Below are 21,455 nucleotides of genomic sequence, written 5' to 3' on the forward strand. Positions count from 1 at the left end.
CTTTCTTAAGTCTGTTTCCTCAGTGTCTTCTCATAACTCAGCCATCTAATGTTAAGATCACTTCTGATGAAAGGTCATCCATCGACCTGAGACATTAACTCTTTTTCTGTCCACAGGTGCTGCTTGACTTGCTGAGTGTTTCTGGCATTATCTATCTTTATTTCAGATATCCAGCATCCACAGTAGTTTTATTCTGTCTCTTTGTTGGTTGCTGCTCTGCCATGATTGGATGTATGGAGCACTGAGTCTATTAAAATCCTTGGTGTCTCAATCTCCTCCGTAGCTATTTTAACACTATTCATAGAGTATCTGTCACGATTTTTCTTCCTATGTACCTTTAATTCTGTATTAAATGTAATCTGCCATAGTTGTACCCACTTACATATTGTCCAAATTATTGTACTTTCTGATCTATCATAATCAACTTCCCCTCTTAGTTTTACAATTGACAAATTAGCACTGAGTTTCTAAATCCAAGACCTTGATTAACATTAGAAAATAGTGGTTCCAGTTCCTGGGGCACCCACTCAGCACTCCCAAAATTTCACTCAAATGTACCCACCACTTTCTAGCCTTCCCAATTTCTTATCCGTTCAAGATTTATCCTGAATCCCTCCCACTTTGAGCTTAACAAATAGCCTTTTGAATGCCTAGGCACACTACACACAGTCCTCCTGGGATCACACTCAGTCAAAAATGTCAAGGATGGTCAGGCAGATCTTTCTGTTTTGCATCCATGTTTACTGCTGTTTACTACATTATTGTACAGAAAATCCTCAACATACTCAAGATAATCAGTTCAATTATTTTATACAGCTCCACATGTCAATACAGAAGCCATATCAACTAGTATATTTAGGCATGCACATTGCAGTTTAAGATGAAAATAATGACACATTCTTGTATTAGGATTTATTGGAACATTTGACAACAGACTTAAGAAATACACATTTCCATGACACCAACATAAATATTTTGTGGGAGCCATGATGAAATATTAATTACATTTGTACTTGATTAAGCTATTCTGTTGATCAACAAATTTTACATAGCAAACAAAATCAAGAAGGCGACCATTAAACAGAAGAGTCCCATAGCTTCAGATAGGGCAAATCCAAGGATAGCATATGAAAACAACTGCTGCTTCAGAGAAGGATTTCTACAAGAAAACAAGGCATTATTAAACTCTAAACTGTAATCTTGTACCTGGAAGTCTCAATCTAGTACACTTAAATTGAAAGCAGTAACGCTATTATTTACTATTGGCTACATGTGGTCACAGCATTAAAAACATATCACACTAAGGTGGTAGGATTTCTGTTCACATAAAGTCCGCATGAGGACTGTCCCCAAATTAGGTATTCCATCATGACCGTAGGCTGCTCTTACAGTTTGAATTGCAACAAAACAGTGGCATTAATAAAAACACTGCGAGCATGCAACCTCTTGGCCTAGGAGTGTTGCATGAAGGCTTGGAGATGATATCTTAAAAAGGAGAAAATAAACTGCAGTTTTCTATTAAATTTTCCCCAAGAGCAAACTATTATTTTCCATGTATAAATGAAGACAGAGATTTATAAAATATGCTATTCTACTTGTGTTTAAGAAAGTACTGATTAAATTATGGGAGGGTGGGAAAGGAAGCAGATCTTGAATAAAGAACTTTTTAAATGATTTAAACACCATGAAATATAACATTTCTAGATTTATCTTCAAATGGAGGTTACATGCAAAACTGCACAATTACTTAAAATTATTTTATTTTGACCTGAATTTGAAGTTAACAAATAAGAACAGGTTTTATTGAACCACAAGATATAAATCTGGTGCACAAACTCTTTTCAAAATTTCCATTATATTATTACTCCTCCTGTGGAGAACAACATCTGAGTGAAGGAAGAAAAAGGTGGATATTGAACCAGAAAGGAGAAAAAATGAAAAATGGAGAGGGGCAGCAAAAGCACAGACAAAGGGAATGGCTTTAAAAAGGCTTTTGAAAACAAGGAGGAGGCAACACAGAGGAATTTAAGGAAGGAGCTCTAGAGGTTTGGGGTGTGGGGCCAAACTGACCATTAATGGTAGAGTGCAAAGGGTGGGGAATGAAAAGTACAGGGTGTGCATTGGGACAAGATGGTGAAAGTTCTTTAAAAGATTTGAAAAAATCTTATTATGAAGATATATATCCATCAATGTGCTGGGGCACAGGAAGCCAATGGAACTTGACAAGAAGGTGGAGATGGGAGAAAAGATGCAGGCTTTATTGTTCTGGTTAAGATTTAGTTTGTGGAGGCTGGAAGGCCAGCAGAAAGCACTGCACTGAGTGTTTAATAATGTCACTGTTGATAGCACTGTTCAGAAATTTTAAAGACTAGACTTGGTTGAAGAAATATACACAGCAATTTAAAACCTATCTGCACATGCTTCCAGAAGCAACTAATGGAAGTACAAGTGGACATAAAATGTGGACTTATTTCAAGCAGGATAGCTTTCACAGTTGCATACCTTTTGTGTTCGAAGTGACATACTGACTCAAACCCCTGGGTGACCTCACTACTTGATCGAGAAACTTTTCATCAGTTCCTAGGCTAAAATTTTTTTAAGCATTTTCTGGCATCAGGCAGTTAATTTCTCAAACTGACCAAGATAACTTGTAAAACATTGAAATTTGTTTAATGATCTGTGGCAGAAAAATTATGGTGCACTTTTCACATTCACCATACTCCTTCATTCTTAAAACTACATACAGTCATTTACGGCGCAGAAGGAGGCCATTTGGCCCATCGAGTCCATGCCAACTATGTCAATTAATGTACTTTGGCCAGGAGGCAACAGAATTTGGAAAGCAAGTCTTGGGAGAAAGTGAATAGATGCACCATCAATATAATAATTGAAATAAATCCTTGTAAAAATGACTTTCATCTTATCGCTTCCTCCATTACTGTAGTTTATTTTGTAATTGTTTATTTCCAATCTTCAATTTCTTTTTACCTCAGCTGCTGTAAATTGTTTTCAGTATCTTCAATTTTTTATTATTTAAGTTTCTTTCCTGGATTCAATGGTATCCATAAAATCCACGATCACTAAGACTAAGAAAGAAGAGTAGGTAAATTAGGAAGTAGCAATTAGGTGTTGCCTATCTGAAGTTTTAAAAACCTGCAGATTGTAAGAGGAAAGGGAGAAGGGAGGTAAGGACTACTCTAGTTTTGAAGTTCTGGGAAAGAATGGGTTGGGAGACTCAGTGCAAGAAGATGAGTTCAACAGTGAGATGAGCAGAGTATTTGGTATATTTTGCAGATGATTTCAGCTGGCGTGGTACAGATGTATTATAATTGGTAACAGCATCTTTGTGTTAGGGAAGGAGGGGGGGAAAAATCAGTCAGCCACGATTCCCACTCTGATTGCTATCCAGCAGCTTCTGTTAAAAGTGTTGGTGTGTTGAAGTTGGTTAACAAAAGGAACATCTGCAATGCCCCTTGTGGTCCACTACACCCTAGAACAGAGTCAAGACCTTCAGGAGTAAAGGAAAATGTAGGTAATGGGTGAGTTTTTACAAAATAACCAGATCGTCAGTGTGCATGAACATCCTATTACAGTACAGGTTATTTTCATGAGAATTGTATGAAAAGACTGAGTATTTTGTTGATTAAAATTACCTGGCATAGCCAATAATAAGGCTACCGAAAACGGTTCCAATACCAGCCCCGGAACCAGCCACTCCTACTGTGGCAGCTCCAGCACCAATAAACTTTGCAGCAGTGTCAATATCCTGCCTTGTAGCACTCGTCTTGAACTCTCTAAGCACTTCTTGAGTAAATAAATTCTTGCGCTGGGTCCTTCTTAGAAGTGTTGTATTTCCCTAGAATTAATTCAGACAGGTATTTATACAAATGTTTTTCCGTATTGCATACTTTAAAACTTATGCGTGTGGCTGTCAACATTATCCCTGTGTCATGATTTTTTTTAGTAATGCTTATAATGAAAAAAGCCTGGGGGAGAAATTTGTTCCTGTAGCACCACTTCGAGTGGCGCTGTGCAGATGTACATCAATTTTACATGCTATGCAAATTAAATTCCCCCCCCCCCCCCCCGGCAACATGTTACCACTGCCTGTCGTTACAGATTGACAAGCCTCCTTATATTAGGTGGCATTCTACATTTGCCTTGTCCAGCACCTCAACAAGTCTCTATCTCTGTTCCCCATGCATTACGTCTGCTTCGTAGTCATTTTCCTTGAGTTTTCCATTTCACTGGTCTGTTTTCACAACCCCATTGCTGCCATAGGTTGTCCACCTGTCAAACCTTTGGCTTCCCGCCCTTCCTCCCCATTCCACACCACCCCCTTTATGGATCGCTAATTGAGCTCCTCCTTCTGCAGTAATTTCCCAGCACTGCATAATGATTTTTTTTTAAAGTGCTATATTCTATTTATAGTGCTGTAGAAGTTTTTAAAACAAATTGCTCCTTCCACTGCCAGGAAGCCAGCAGTGAGGAAAGAAGCTTCCAGGAGATGACATGCTCAACTATTCCCTCACCTTCATCTCTGGTACCCTTGTCTGATTCTGATCATTCCCTCTGGTACAGACTCCATCTTTGCTCTCAAATCCAAGGATGCAAATTTGAGCATATCTGGTGCACAACTGCCTTAACCATCCATTGCAGGATCTAGCCGGATCACACCAATCTCCAATGGGCTTCGATCTCCTTTGTAAACATTACCAACTATTCTTTGAATCATGCTGGAAAACAAAGCCAACCACCATGCCTCTTCTGCCTTCACCTCTAACAAATCAGAGAAACTTATGAACATTTTGGTCATCACAATGGAGATCATTCAATCATCCACCTCAGCTGCTTCCTCTCCTTACCCTGGATTAGTAAGCCAAGCCTGTCCTCAGGCCCTCCCTATGAGACCTGATCCCCCTTCCCTCCCTAGTTTCTCTCCTATCTCCCAATCACCATCTATTTTGTAGATCACAGTGATAGAATCTTACAGCACAGGAGGCTATTCAACCAGTTGTACCTGTGTCGGCTCTTTGAAAGAGCTATTCAATTTAGTCCTACACCCAATAACCCTGCAATTTAGTCCTCTTCAAGTAAATGCCCAATAGCCTTTTGAAAGTTCCTTTGGAATTTAATTTCACCATTGTTTCAGATAGTCCATTCCAAACGTTAACAACCCTCATTTTGGGGGGGAAAAACCTCATTTCTTCTCTCGTTCTTTTGCCAGTTATTTTAAATCTATGACCTCTGGTGACCAACCCACTGGCTAGAGGAAACAGTTTCCCCATATTTGCGCTTACATAATTTTGACTACCTCTATTAAGTCTCCCTTAATCTTCTCTGCTCTATGGAGAACAATCCCAGCTTCTCCAATCTCTCCACACTACTTAAGTCTGTCATTCCCAGTATCATCTTGGTAAACCTCCTCTGTACCCTCTCTAAGGCCTTGACATCCTTCCTAAAGTGCATCCTTTCTTGCATTAAAGATTAAGTTGAAGAACTGTGATTTCTTGATCTTTAAAATAAAAGTCACACTTTGCTTCTAGAGGGATCTTTGGCTGCATACTGAAGTTATTCTTATTTTGGGTCAGAGACTATGGTAATGAAGTGAGACACAAATGCAGAGAGAGGAGTAAAATTTAATTTTTAACAACATCAACAGAGTGGCATACAAGCAGGACGATAATTAACTTCATCACAGGGTAAAGTGTGTATGATTTTATGAGAACTTAAATATTGCTTGAAAAAAAACTTGTATTGAAATTACAGTTGGTGAAAGAACAAAAATGGTGGTCCCATGTCTAGAAGATTTCCAGAGTGTGACACCTAGAGCATAATGACAGTCTGAGTCCAAACCCACTCAGCTGTCAAACTGTGTAATTATAAGTTTACATAGGCAAATTCCATTATAAATGTGGATATAGGTTTTTTTTTAATGGGAATAGGTTAACCTAAGAAGTGTTACAAAAAAATGTGACAATAGAAATTCAAGTAGTGTAGATAGGAAGTGCATGCAAGTGCAATATTTTTAGTAAGATATTAAAATCCTTGAGTTATTTTTATAATAGCCCTGTACATTGAAATCTGTGGATAACACTAACAACAGTGTCTGTTATTGTTATTTGCTCTAGAGGTGATGATATAACCTCTCAGCCTGTTTCGTCATTACCTTCTTCCTGCCATTCTTGTTTCATCCATTGACCAACAACACATTCTTTGATACTATTTTTGTTTTTCAAATTCAATTCCAGTTCACATTTAAAAGCTAAACCATTGTACCACACAAAACAGAATACATTTAGTTGGGAGTACAGGTCATCAGAATTGGACTAAACCAATGAACACTATAAAACACCAAACCCTCATCTAAACAAATATTTATATTAAACAGTGTTAAAATGTTCCCTCGCAGATAACCACTATTGCAAACTGAAGGACTTTAAATAATTATGGTGTTTTGGGGATTTAAAATGCAACACCATTCTGAAATTTCAATTACCTCTATGGGTAGTGTTACGGCCAGGTGGGGAGGGGGTCATAGGCTCCCCTCTTGCCCTTCCTCTTATTTGATCGCAGTCTTAGGTAATTCAATCACTTAGAGCAAGCCATTGTTTTGGGTCCATGGTCTTCAGACCTCTGTCTCCAGTTGGGGCCTTGGAATGTGAAAAAATGTTTCAGATGCAAATTGCAGTGGACATCCTGGCTGTCAATTTTTTAAAAGTTAACTGCAGGATTTTTTTTCCATTAAAAGTTTAATGTAAGTTTCCAACTGATGAATTAATATTCCTTATTTGGCATATCATGTTTTCTTGACACCTTCGCACCACGCGGTATAAAATGTGATAGGAACATTTCATTAAAGTTTGTGGAAAAGAAAAGGAAGAAAGCACACAATCATTCTCAACAATCACTCCTCAAATTCACTCATTAATCTTAGAATTGCTGCAGCTGCCTTTGTCTGCAATAACTATGCTGCTTTAATTTTTTTTTTGGAGTTTGTCTGGGATTGTTATGTGTTGGGTTAGACCCTGGACCATGCGTCAGCAATTACATTGTTTTTTTCCTGCAATGCAGCTTTAACCATCCAGGTTCCAGCACCTTGATAATTTTTCTCCCTATAGTGGCAGTGAGTAATAAATTGTATTTTAGCCCCTGTGAGCCATCTGAGGCTGTGGGCCCTTGTTCTTACTGAATTCTGAATTGAAATTGTTGGGTTTGATTAGCTTTGGGTTTGGGACCTGATCATTGGGTTCTTCAGTGGGTAGATTCACACTGACCTCACTTTTTAAAATTTTTTGGTGTGTCACACAAGTGCTGTTTAGGGCATTTTTCCTTCCCATTTCCCTTTCCTGTGGGGAGGGTCTCTTTGCTAATCTGCACCATGTCCTCTGGGACATCACCACTCACAGGTGTCTGTCCAGCTTTCACTGCGCTGCCCTGTGGCACTTCAACTAGTTGAGGCATCTCCCTCACTGTTCGTTTGCCTTTTTGGGAACTTTCTTTGTATCTGCAGGTTTCTGTAAATGCTGTTAACAGCCCTTGGTAGGGTTCCTCTTTGGCCTGCATTTACATAGGGGAGTATGAGGTCTAATTTTTCTAACATTTTAGTATTGGCTAAATGGACAGTAGGGAATTTGGGAATCTTGCCGGCCCTCCTCTAACCTGTCCTCACTGTCCTTTTCGTCCCCTTCCTGCCTGACTGTCTGAAAGATCTGTGCTGAATTGAAAATAATACTAACACAGGGTCTCCAGGCGGAAATGTTCTGGCCTTGGTATGTTTGTCTGCCTGTTTTTTCAAATCTGCCTGGGAGGTGTTTAGGCACCCCTCAGCCACTGTGCAGGCTCTTGTGAGCTGCTCCCGGAACATGGAAATGTCGTCTAACATGGAAGACTCATCCCTGTGTCCCAAAACTGCTCCTTAATTAATTTAAGACCTCTCATCACATGTCCATAAACTAATTCAAAGGGACTAAAGCCGGTGAACTCATTGGGTGAGTCCTTTGTGGCAAACGGGAGAAATCCCAGCCCTTTGTCCCAGTCATGGGGGTACTCATAGCAGTATGCCCTAATCATTGTCTTTAGGATCTGGTGGGACCATTGTAAAGTCCCTTGTGACTGTGGGTGGTAGGCTGAGGACTTTAGCTGGGTTATGCCCAGATTACTCGACATTTTGAAAGATCCCAGACATGAAATTCATGCCCCGATCCGTCTGGATCTCGGCAGGCAACCCATATTGGGTAAAGAATTGGGTTAGTCCCTCCACCACTACCTTGGCAGAGATAGTTCTTTGGGGAATGGCCTCTGGGAATCAGGTAGCCACATCCAGAATGGTGAAAAGATACTGGTAGTCCCCTTTTGTTTTCAGCAGGGGTCCCACACAATCCACCAGCACTCTGCTGAATGGTTCCCCAAAAGCCGGTATGGGAGTTAAGGGTGCAGGTTTTATTGCAGGTTGGGGCTTCCCCACAACCTGGCACGTGTGGCAAGTTTTACAGAACTCCACCACATCTTTATGGAGTTATGGCCAGTCAAAATGCTGTCTTATGCAGGCTTGGGTTTTGTACATCAACATGTCCAGTCATTGGAAGTTCGTGGGTTATTCTCTGTATTTCCTTATGGTACCTCGGTGGCACCACTATTTGGTGAACCACGGTCCACTCTTTGTCCGCAGGTCTGTGAGGAGATTTCCACTTCCTCATCAGGCCCTCATTCTTTAAATAGTAGCACTCTGAGACTCCGTCTGCTTCAGCTTCGGTTTGGACAATCTGTGCTAACTTTTTTAATACTGGGTTGGCTTGCTGAATCTTAACCAAGGAAGCTCTGTTTAATCCATCCTTTGGGTCCTCTAACTTCCCAAAAAAGGTTTCAGATAATCAGACAGTAGGTTCATCTGTCTCCAGTGCCAGTTCAGCCTCCTCCGATGGAGCTTGTTTGGCCATGGACCGAGTCACCACACAGTCAGGGAAAATACCGGGGATCTTCTTCAGACTTTTTGCAGTCTCTGTAAAACTACTGGGGAAGCTACCACCTTTGCCCCCGCCAGATCATTACCCAGGAGCAAGTTGACCCCGTCCACAGTAGACTAGGGACAATCCCCATGGTTACCGGTCCCGAAACAAGGTCACACTCCAGGTGCACCCGGTATAAAGGTATGGGCATATTCCGCCCTCCGATACCATTCACTAACACGCTAGCATTCACTGCACTCTCTGGGGGAAAGTTCATGCCTTTTCCCAGCAGAAGGGACTGGGTAGCCCCTGTATCCCTGAGTATGACTATGGGTTTGCTTGCCCCACTCAAGGGGTATGGGGTCACTTTTCCTTGGGACACAAAATCCTGGTGGCTTTCAGAGATTTTGTTAAGTTTTCCCACACTCACGGCGGTAGGTTTACTGAGTCCTACTGCTGCAGTTAAAGCCACAGCCTGCTGTGCTGTGCTGTGCTTTCCATCAGGGCCCTTTCTCCTGAGGTGGTCTGGTGTGCCCTGATTAATCCAACAAGTTTTCCCTGTAATTTCCAGCAGTCAGCTTGAAGGTCATCTGCCTTGTTACAGTGGAAACATCCAGGGTATCGCTCCTGCTCTCAGCACCATCCTTTTTGGCCTGAGGAGGGCCCCCTGTGTATCCAGCTTTCCCTTCTTGCCCATGGCTGTTCAGACTCCTATCACCCTCCCACCTTTTATCCTTTTCAGGTTTGTGGGGATGACTAGGGAAGGGTTTCCCTTGGGGTAAGGGCTTGTGTACAAGGATAAATTCATCAACCAGAATTGTGGCCTGCCTGGCTCTTTGAACCTTTTGTTCCTCTATGTGGGTTTTAACAGAAAGGGGAAGTGAGTTTTTAAACTCCTCGAGAAGGATCACATCTGAGGTTTTCATATGTTGGCTATATTTTAAGTGCCCGTATCCACTGCTCGAAAGTAAGCTGCTTAAGTTTTTCAAACTTGAGGTCAAGTTTAGTCAGGCTGCTTCAGAGGGTTTGGAATTTCTGGCAGTATGTTTCCGGTGCTAGCTCATATGCCCCTAGGATAGCATTTTTAGTCATCTCATAATCTGATGAACTTTCATCTGGCAACAGTGAGTAAACCTCATGGGCTTTTCCTGTTAGCTTGCTTTGTAACAACAGCATCCAGCTCTCGGCTGGCCATTTCAACTGTCGTGCAAGCTTTTCAAATGTGATGACAAATGCTTCCACATCCCCCTCATTGAACTTTGGAATCAACTGGGAGAACTAAGAGCTCAGCACACGGTCCTGAACGGTCCCTTCCCCTGTCAGCATTCCGAAGGGATCGTTCCCTCCGCGACACCCTGGTCCACTCCTCCATTACCCCCACCACCTTGTCCCCTTCCCATTGCACCTTCCCCTGCAATCACAGGAGGGTGTAATACCTGCCCATTTACCTCCTCTCTCCTCACTATCCCAGGCCCCAAACACTCCTTTCAGGTGAAGCAGCGATTTACTTGTACTTCTTTCAATGTAGTATACTGTATTCGCTCCTCTACAATGGGGAGACCAAATGCAGACTGGGTGATCGCTTTGCGGAAGACCTCTGCTCAATCCGCAAGCAGGACCCCGAGCTTCCGGTTGCTTGCCATTTCAACACTCCCCCCTGCTCTCATGCTCACATCTCTATCATGGGCTTGCTGCAGTGTTCCAGTGAACATCAACGCAAGCTTGAGGAACAGCATCTCATTTACCGATTAGGCACACTACAGCCTGTCAGACTGAACATTGAGTTCAATAATTTCAGAGCATGACGGGCCCCCCATTTTACTTTCATTTTTTGTATTATTTTCTTTTTCTTTTTTATGTTTTTTTTTAATGTTTATTTTATTTCATCTTAGTTTATTCAATTTGCTTACCCACTGTTTTTTTTCATGTCTGTACTTACTGCTGTTCAATTTTCAGTCCGTTAACACCCTGTCTGTACTAATGCTTTGTCTTTCAACACACCATTATCATATTGTTTGCCTTTGCTCCATGACCTTCTGGTCAGCTATTCTGTGCCCTTATCCAATCTACACCTTCTCCTTTGTTATCTCTTGCCCCACCCCCGCTGTACTTGCTTATAACCTTTGACATTTCTAATATTTGCCAGTTCCGAAGAAGGGTCACTGACCCGAAACGTTAACTCTGCTTCTCTCTCCATAGATGCTGCCAGACCTGCTGAGTATTTCCAGCATTTCTTGTTTTTATTTCTGAACTAGGGATAGCTTCCTCACTAGCCATGCCTTCACTGGCTGTACTGGGTCTTCCTCTAGTTAATTCCAGCCGCCTTAACTCTCTTTCCTCCTCCTTCTGGAAAGTTCTGTCTTTTTCCCTTTCTTGGCACGCTCTCTGCTCTTTCTCTCACTGGAATTCTAATTCTAGTCATGATAGAATTCTTCATTAAGATGCAGAGTGAGAGAATTAATTTCGAGACTAGGGTCCTGAATCTAAACTATGAAAGTATGAGGCGCAAGTTGGCTATGATAGATTGGGGAACATTACTTAAAGGGTTGACAGTGGATAGGCAACGGCTAGCATTTAAAGAGCGCATGGATGAATTACAACAATTGTTCATTCCTGTCCGGCGCATAAATAAAACAGGAAGGGTGGCTCAACCGTGGCTTACAAAGGAAATTAGGGATAGTAGTAGATCCAAGGAGGAGAAATATAAAATGGCTAAAACAAGCAGCAAACCTGAGGTTTGGGAGCAGTTTAGAATTCAGCAAAGGGGACAAAAGGACTGATTAAGAAGGGGAAAATAGAGTATGAGAGTAAGCATGCAGAGAACATAAAAACTGACTGTAAAAGCTTCTATAGAAATGTGAAGAAAAAAAGATTAGTGAAGGCAAATGAGGGTCCCTTACAGTCAGAAACGGGAGAATTTATAATGGGGAGCAAAGAAATGGCAGACCAATTAAATACATTCTTTGGTTCTGTCTTCACAAAGGAGGACACAAATTACCTCCCAGAAATGTTGGGGAACATGGGATCTAGTGAGAAGGAGGAACTGTATGAAATCAGTATTAGTAGGGAAATGGTGTTTGGGAAATTGATGGGATTGAAGACCAATAAATCCCCATGTCCTGATAATCTACATCCCAGAGTACTTAAGGAAGTGGTCCTAGAAATAGTAGATACATTGCTGGTCATTTTTCAAAATTCTATAGACTCTGGAACAGTTCCAATGGATTGGAGGGTAGCTAATGTAACCCAACTATTTAAAAAAGGTGGTAGAAAACAGAATTATAGACCAATTAGCCTGACATCAGTAGTGGGGAAAATGCTAGAGTCCATTATAAAAGATGTAATAGCAGAGCACTTGGAAAACAATGACAGGATCGGACAAAGTCAACATGGATTTACGAAAGGGAAATCATGCTTGACTAATCTACTGGAATTTTTTGAGGATGTAACTAGTAGAATAGATAAGGGAGAACCAGTGGATGTGGTGTATTTGAACTTTCAGAAAGCTTTCGATAAGGTGCCACATAAGAGATTAGCGTGCAAAATTAAAGCACATGAGATTGGGGGTAAGGTACTGACATGGATAGAGAACTGGTTGGCAGACAGGAAACAAAGAGTAGGAATAAACGGGTCTTTTTCCAAGTGGTTGGCAGGCAGTGACTAGTGGGGTACTGCAGGAATCAGTGCGAGGACCCCAGCTATTCACAATATATATTGATATAGATGAGGGAATTAACAGTAATATATCCAAGTTTGCAATCAACACAAAGCTGGGTGGGAGTGGGAGCTGTGAGGAGGATGCAGAGAAGCTCCAGTGTGATTTGGACGGGTTGAGTGAGTGGGCAAATATATGCAGTATAATGTGGATAAATGTGAGGTTATCCACTTTTGTGGCAAAAACAAAGGCAGATTATTATCTGAACGGTGATAGATTGGGACGGGGGAGGTGTAGCGAGACCTGGGTGCCCTTGTGGACCAATCGCTGAAAGTGAGCATGCAGGTGCAGCAGGCAGTTAAGGCAAATAGTATGTTGGCCTTCATAGTGAGAGGATGAGAGTACAGGAGCAAGGATGTCTTGCTGCAATTATACAAGGCCTTGGTGCGACCACATCTGGAGTATTGTGTGCAGTTTTTGTCTCCTTATCTGAGGAAGGATATTTTTGCTATGGAGGGAGTGCAGCGAAAGTTCATCAGACTGATTCCTGGGATGGCAGGACTGATGTATAAAGAGAGATTGGGTCGATTAGGCTTGTATTAGCTAGAGTTTAGAAGAATGAGAGGGGATCTCAAAATTTTGTAGAAACCTACAAAATTCTAACAGGACTGGACAGACTAGATGCAGGAAGGATGTTCCCAATGGTGGTGAGTCCAAGACCAGGGGTCACAGTCTAAGGATCAGGGGTAAACCATTTAGGACTGAGATGAGGAGAGATTTCTTCACCCAGAGAGTGGTGAACCTGTGGAATTCTCTACCATGGAAAGCAGTTGAGGCCAAATCATTAAATATATTCAAGAAAGAGTTTGATATAGTTCTTAGGGCTAAAGGCATCAAGGGATACGGGAAGAAAGGGGGAACAGGTTATTGAGTTTGGATGATCAGTCATGATCGTATTGAATGGCGGAGCAGGCTCGAAGATCCGAATGGTCTTCTCCAGCTCCTATTTTTCTATATTTCTAGTCTCCTCTGTTCTAATTGTATTTTTGCTAACATTACCCTGTCTGTTTCTGACTCTAACCCTGTTTTTGAATCTTCAGGTTCAAGTGAAAAATGGTTGGCCACAAGTCTTAAAATTTCGGATTACCTAGCTTTTGAACGGAAAGTAATCCCTAACTGCCCAGCTATGTCCCTCAACTCTTCAATAGATAGGGCCTATAACCTGTCCCAAGTTATTTTACTCTGGCTTAGGAAGGTACTGGCCTTAAAGGTGGACATATTAATATTCTAGCAGTGAAAATCCCAAGAAAACCAGTATTGACGTTTTAATTTTTTTTTACTAGGGATCAATTTGGTTTCCCACTTCCAATTTCTTGTTTGTCGTTGGGTTACAATCATGGAGTGGAGCCCCCAAATTTCTGTTACGGCCAGGTGAGGAGGGGGTTACAAGCTTCCTCTTGCCCTTCATCTTATTTGACCACAACAGGGTTTATTCCTTTTCTTTTACCTTTAATGTGATCATGAAAGAACCGATCGGATAGGTTTTCTTGAGTTTAAACAAGAGGTGAGTTTATTATACTTAATCTAAACCCGATCTTAAAAAAAAATACACAGCACATTTACACGAGAATCTCACACAAATAGATTACAGAGTGCAAAGTAGATATTGTGGTTGGATTAGAGTTCAGAATAAATGGAAATTATCAGTTTGTGAGGTTGGATGATTCAGTTGTCTTCTGGATGAAGTTGCATTCTTCAAATCTTTGGCCAGTCAAAGTGCATTTTGTGGCTGGCCCGCTTGGCTCAAGCTTTTCATAGAGGCAGACTTGTAGGTGGCTCTCTTTCCTGTTCTCTATCTGTTGCAATCTGTAGGCTTGGAGGTTTCACAGTCGCAGACGGTTTTCAGACTTGTGTTATCTGGAGAGAGAGAAAGAGAGAGGGAAGCACACAGCCTTCCTGCTGCTGCACAGTGAGCATTACTGGCTTGAGTCTTTGTTCAAGGAAACTCCCAGCTTTCACAGAGAGGACAGACAATCACACGACTGGAATCTTCTAATGTGAGTCAAGGTTTGGAATTGGCTCTCCAGGCCCCAGGATGCCAATACCTACACTTGAAGAGGTTTGCTTTTTCCAAAGTCAAGGTGTTAGAATTGCCTTGAATGCTATGCTGATGAAGCAATCTTAGGTAATTCAATCACTTTGAGCAAGCCATTGTTCTGGGTCCATGCTCCTCAGACCTCTGTCTCCGGTTAGGGCCTTGGAATGTGAAAAGATGTTTCAGATGCAAATTGCGGTGCTCATCTTGGCTGTCAAATTTTTTAGAACTTAGCTGTAGGATATTTTTCTTTTAAAAGTTTAATGTAAGTTTCCAACCGATGAATTAATATTCCTTATTTGGCATATCGTGTGTTCTTGACATTGGTAAGAAATGAATCATGCTTAGTATAGCTGTGATTTTCATGAATAATTATTGTAAATATCAGGAGGAGAGAAATCATTTAAGTTCAAACTTTGAACCATTTTTACAAATACATAAACTTTCAATACTTGAAGAATTCAAGTGTCATTAAACCTTCTAAGAACAGATTTGGCGCCATATTAAAAGCTAATAACAGCTTCATGATAAATCTGAAGACTTAAAGATTGCTGCAAGTCTGCTTATTTAACTCCATTTTTTTCTGTTTAATAAAATTAACTATATCCAAGTTTATGAAAGAGCTGGTAGCTTATCGCACTAATCATTCTATTTGTGTACCTCATAACAGCAACATTAAGGACTGATAGTTGATCACCTACTTGTAGATGGTGCAAGGCTCAGTGGAACTGGAAGGATACTAGAAAGAGTATACAGGGAATTCCTACTAAAAATAAATAACGGCAATGAAAACATTTCAAAGAATTGGGTCAGAGTTCATGTTCTACTGGCCCCCAAGATGGCCCTCAAAGCAATGGTTAAGGATTTACCAGTAGAAAAAGCAAATAAAAAATTGATTGTTGCTAATATCTAAAAACTAGGCATATGCATTAAAAAAAAACAATCCTTTATACTGGCAAGTTTTCCAGCTTGGATCTGAAGTAACATTTCATAAATTATGCATTCTCCATCTACAGCCAGTTCCCACTCTGACCTCATCTCCTCTGGAGATCTTCCCTCTACAGCTTCCAACCTCATAGTCCCGCAACCCCGGACAGCCCGCTTCTACCTCCTTCCCAAAATCCACAAACGGGACTGTCCCGGCAGACCCATTGTGTCAGCCTGCTCCTGCCCAACTGAACTTATTTCTTCCTATCTAGACTCTATCTTTTCTCCGCTGGTCCAGTCTCTTCCCACCTACATCCGTGACTCTTCTGACGCCCTACGTCATTTTGACAATTTCCAGTTTCCTGGTCCCAACCGCCTCCTCTTCACTATGGACGTCCAATCGCTCTACACCTCCATCCCCCACCAGGATGGTTTGAGGGCTCTCCGCTTCTTCCTGGAACAGAGGCCCAACCAGTCCCCATCCACCACCACCCTCCTCCGCCTGGCTGAACTTGTTCTCACATTGAACAACTTCTCCTTCAACTCCACGCACTTCCTTCAAGTAAAAGGTGTCGCTATGGGTACCCGCATGGGTCCTAGTTATGCCTGTCTTTTTGTGGGATATGTCGAGCATTCTTTGTTCCAGTCCTACTCAGGCCCCCTCCCCCAACTCTTTTTCCGGTACATTGATGACTGTATCGGTGCCGTTTCCTGCTCCCACCCCGAACTAGAAAACTTTATCAACTTTGCTTCCAATTTCCACCCTTCTCTCACCTTTACATGGTCCATCTCTGACACTTCCCTTCCCTTCCTCAACTTCTCTGTCTCCATCTCTGGGGATAGGTTGTCTACCAATATCCATTATAAGCCCACTGACTCCCACAGCTACCTCGACTACACTTCTTCACACCCTACCTCCTGTAAGGACTCCATTCCATTCTCCCAGTTTCTCCGTCTCCGACGCATCTGCTCTGATGATGCTACCTTCCATGACGGTGCTTCTGATATGACCTCCTTTTTCCTCAACCGAGGATTTCCCCCCACTGTGGTTGACAGGGCCCTCAACCGTGTCCGACCCATTCCCCGCACCTCTACCCTCACCCCTTCCCCTCCCTCCCAGAACCGTGACAGGGTTCCCCTTGTCCTCACTTTTCATCCCACCAGCCTCCATATCCAAAGGATCATCCTCCGCCATTTTCGCCACCTCCAGCGTGATGCCACTACCTGTCGCATCTTCCCCTCCCTTCCCCTGTCAGCATTCCGAAGGGATCGTTCCCTCCGCGACACCCTGGTCCACTCCTCCATTACCCCCACCACCTCGTCCCCGTCCCAGGGCACCTTCCCTTGCAATCGCAGGAGGTGTAATACCTGCCCATTTACCTCCTCTCTCCTCACTATCCCAGGCCCCAAACACTCCTTTCAGGTGAAGCAGCGATTTACTTGTACTTCTTTCAATGTAGTATACTGTATTCGCTGCTCACAGTGTGGTCTCCTCTACATTGGGGAGACCAAGCGCAGACTGGGTGACCGCTTTGCGGAACATCTCCGCTCAGTCCACAAGCAGGACCCTGAGCTTCCGGTTGCTTGCCATTTCAACACTCCCCCCTGCTCTCATGCTCACATCTCTGTCCTGGGATTGCTGCAGTGTTCCAGTGAACATCAACGCAAGCTCGAGGAACAGCATCTCATCTACCGATTAGGCACACTACAGCCTGCCGGACTGAACATTGAGTTCAATAATTTCAGAGCATGACAGCCCCCCACTTTACTTTCATTTTTAGTCATTTTTAGTTATTTTTTCTTCCTTTTTTTTTGCATTCCTTTTTACATTTTTTACAATCTTTTTTTTGCATTTATTTCATTTCATCTTAGTTTGTTCAGTTTGCTTACCCACTGTTTTTTTCAGGTTGTTTTTCTTCAGGTTTGCACTTGCTGATGTTCAATATTCAGTATATTCACACCTAATCTGTACTAATGCTTTGTCTTTCAACACACCATTAACATATTGTTTGCCTTTGCTCCGTGACCTTTTGGTCAGCTATGTGGCCTGGTCCAATCTGCACCTTCTCCTTTGTTATCTCTTGCCCAACCCCCACCTCACTTGTTTATAATCTGTGACTTTTCTAATATTTGTCAGTTCCGAAGAAGGGTCACTGACCCGAAACGTTAACTCTGCTTCTCTTTCCACAGATGCTGCCAGACCTGCTGAGTGAATCCAGCATTTCTTGTTTTTGTTTCCCACTTGTTAGCTTTGTGTATATTTAAGAAATAAATTTTAAAAATGCATTTAAAAACAATATGATGCCATTTTTAATCTACTGTATACAATTAGCTTGAGATTTTCTCACAGCTAGAACTATCATTTAGGAGAATGAAGCAACTGGTTGATTTCTGAATCAGGAAGCTAATAGGAAGGATCTTTCTTTACCACATATACGCAGGTCTGCCAATTTTCTCCCCTCTCCCTAACCTTGGTAGGGTTCCGTGAGCAACAATTGAGCTTTATCCAACATCCACAGAGAATTCCCAGCAGTAGGCACTAACAGCAGCAGGAACTCTGAATGATTTCTCCACCTTGAAGGATGCTGCGGCAAACTGGAGCATCCAATTCTGTTGAGGTGCAACCTGCTTAGCCTGTCCTACCACCCCGTAAACCAGTTCCAATGTTCCAGGAAGCTAAAGCCCTCCCTCCATCCACCCATCTCTCCAGCCACACATTCATCTGCTCCATCCCCCTAGCATCCTAAGGTTGTTCTCCTTAGAAGGTTGAGAGGAGACTTGATAAAGGTGTTCAAAATCATGAGAGGTCTAGACAGAGTCGATAAAGAGAAACTGTTCCCACTGGCGGGAACCAGAAGATACTGATTTAAAGTGATTGGTGAAAGAATCAAAGGTAACATGATGGAAAAAAAGTTTTCATGCAGCAAGTTGTTAAGAACTAGAATGCACTGCCTGAAATGTTGGAGGCACATTCAGTCATGGCTTTCAAAAGGGAATTGGATAAGCACCTGAAGGGGAAAAAAAATGCAGGGCTACAGGGAAAGGGTGGGGAAGTGGAACTAGCTAAATTGCTCTTGCAGAAAGCCAGCACAGGCTCGACAGGCTGAATGGTTACAGCATAGAAGGTGGCCATTCTATGATTCCCCACTAGCCACCCTTGATTAGCTAAGTCAGCTCACATTGGGAATTGGACCTGACTCTATATATCCAGGTTACATGTTCTCTTTACCAAAAGGGTGGTTGAGATCAGAGGATGAATAAAGTGGTTATCTGAATTGTAGTCTTTGCATTTGCAGACCTACTTGAAGATGGAGGACTAATTGGAGAAAGCTGCACTTTGGTTCCTGAGACTGGAAGACTGCTAGAGGCTGTTCCCTGTTTAATCAAAATCAGAAGTAGGGATCAACTTTTTCCAATCTTCCTTCCGGAATAGGGGTTACAATTGGCTTTGCATCTAAAGCCACAAAAAAGAAAAGGGACTTTGTGGGCCTGATCAAAAGAGCTTGCATGCCACATTTTGGGCACCCTAATTTAGGTTAGTATGCAGATCTGTAATAACAATTCTACATACACATGATCCTAATCATTAAAATAACTGAAAGAAGGTTTTGGTCGTCATAAAATACATCTTGACCAAGTGGGAGGGGTGGAGAGAGAAAGAATAAATTCAACTCTATCTAGTCCATTCTAGTGTCTCGTTTTAGAACAGTATCATCAGAGGACATGCAATAAGTACCTGGAACTGTGAAAGGCATGTGGGAAAAAGCTTAGGAAAGGGAAAATTAAAAAAAGATACATGTTAAATTACATTAAAGCACTTGAACATATTTAGAAGTTTTTGCTGTTTTATTAAACTTTTGAAATAAAAGATGCTTAAATCAATCAGCAGGCAACATAAAACTTTATAAGGGAGTTGAGGATCTATCTGAAATGTTAATGGTCCCTTAGATGCAGAATAAACCAAGTAATTAAACTTATATTGGTCTATTGGAACAGTTCAGTCAAGCCAAGAATGTATCTGGTCCAAAGGATCAGTGCATCATTCTACTGGCAATCTGTGTATCCTCTCTCACAGGAAGCTTCTAGTGTTAACAAGCCACTTGTTACCTTCAAACATTTGTGTACTAGAACAGCAAGTACAATTTACTTCATATCATATTTGAAGACTCAATTTATTCAGATTCATCTATATTGTCTAGTGATTCTACAGCCTCTTCTATTCTACCAGATGAACTCTATACCATTCAACTCAGAGTCCATTATCAGATAGAGCAGCTTCATCATCAGCAGTGGTTTTTACTGGAATCCAATATATATATATAAAGCACTTTTTAAAAAATTCAGTCTTCTGAAATGCAATGCTGGTTCAACAAATCACAATAAGCAGACAGTTTTTGAAAACTCTAAAGGGTTTGCTGTCCAATAACTACCTTGTATAGTTTCAGAAAATTATTTGGTCTAGGGTTCTGCAACTTCTTTTACTTGAAGACCCTTTCTAAAAAAAAATTGCCAAAAGTAAAGACTATAGGAAGCTGCAAGATGAAAATTTGGCATTTCTAAACCAAATACATGGCAAATTGCCAAAGTTCTCTGGTAGAATGCATAGATTCATAGAGAAATGCAGCACTGAAACAGGCCCTTCGGCCCACCGAGTCTGTGCCGACCATCAACCACCTAATCCTACATTAACCCCATATTCCCCCTCTCATCCCCACAATTCTCCTACCACCTACCTACACTAGGGGCAATTTACAATGGCCAATTTACCTATCAACCTGCAAGTCTTTGGCTGTGGTAGGACAACCTGCAAGTCTTTGGCTGTGGTAGGAAACCGGAGCACCCGGCGGAAACACACGCAGTCACAGGGAGAACTTGCAAACTCCACACAGGCAGTACCCAGAACTGAACCTGGGTCGCTGGAGCGGTGAGGCTGCGGTGCTAACCACTGCGCTGCCCTAAATAGTTTGCATTAGAATAAAATACATGATTTTATATATCAATTTTGAAAAATCCAACTCTGAATTATTGTATTTTTTGACTTTTAACTGTAATTTTGTCAATAAAGCCATCTTTAAAACAAACTTTAACTTAAGATGCATAGAATTAAGACATTGTTTTCAACTATTGATGCTCGTGATTAAAAAGGTTTTAATAGCACATTCAGAATAATTTATCTTCACAGCTATATTAGAAACCATAAAACCTGTTCCTTGAGTCAAAGGCATTGTAGCTATACCATTCAAACAGTTTATTTAGAGAACGATGATGTTTTACATTATTTGAAACCATAAAGTGTAACATAATGATTAGCCTTTAACCCTGACCCCTGATAAAAACACAGCTCTTACTTTTCTGGACTTCATTTTTTTTAGGCTTCCAACCGGAAAAGGTTGAGAGCCACAAATAAGATGTTAAAGAGCTGCATGCGGCTCCAGAGCCACAGGTTGCCGACAGTCTAGGCTGAAACTTCTTTCCAAAAATTACAAAGCATTTTGTGGCACATTGATGAACTGCAGCTAGACTGAATGGTGCTATGCATGTTTAATCCACTACACTACTTTTTAAAATTCATTCTGGAGATATAGGTGTCACTGGCAAGACTGGAATTATTCGCCATCCCTTGCTGCTCAGAGAAGGGCCTTCTAGAAAGCAGTTTGATACAGCTGAGTGGCTTGCTAACTTTATTGGGTAGTTAAGGGTCAAGGGAGTAGGGTGAACAGCCAGCGGTCATGGTCCATATCGGTATCAACAACATAGGTAGAAAGAGCAATGAGGTCCCGCAGGCAGAGTTTAGTGAGCTAGGAAAGAAACTAGCAAGCAGGACCTCAAA

General features: G+C 41.7%; 1 protein-coding gene across 1 annotated transcript in view; it reads right to left on the minus strand.

The window, feature by feature from the left end:
- Positions 1 to 737: 737 nt before the first annotated feature.
- LOC137371734 (ATP synthase F(0) complex subunit C3, mitochondrial-like) overlaps positions 738 to 21,455 on the minus strand; it is a 35,726-nt gene continuing 15,008 nt past the window's right edge. Inside the window, exons 4-5 of the mRNA XM_068034573.1 lie at positions 3,654 to 3,856; positions 738 to 1,159 (exon numbers count right to left, since the gene is read on the minus strand). Coding sequence (XP_067890674.1) covers positions 1,045 to 1,159; positions 3,654 to 3,856 — 318 coding nt within the window. The 3' untranslated portion in view covers positions 738 to 1,044. The remainder of the gene's footprint in view (positions 1,160 to 3,653; positions 3,857 to 21,455) is intronic.

The sequence above is a fragment of the Heterodontus francisci genome, chromosome 7 (genome assembly GCF_036365525.1).
Source record: "Heterodontus francisci isolate sHetFra1 chromosome 7, sHetFra1.hap1, whole genome shotgun sequence".
Lineage (NCBI taxonomy): Eukaryota > Metazoa > Chordata > Chondrichthyes > Heterodontiformes > Heterodontidae > Heterodontus > Heterodontus francisci.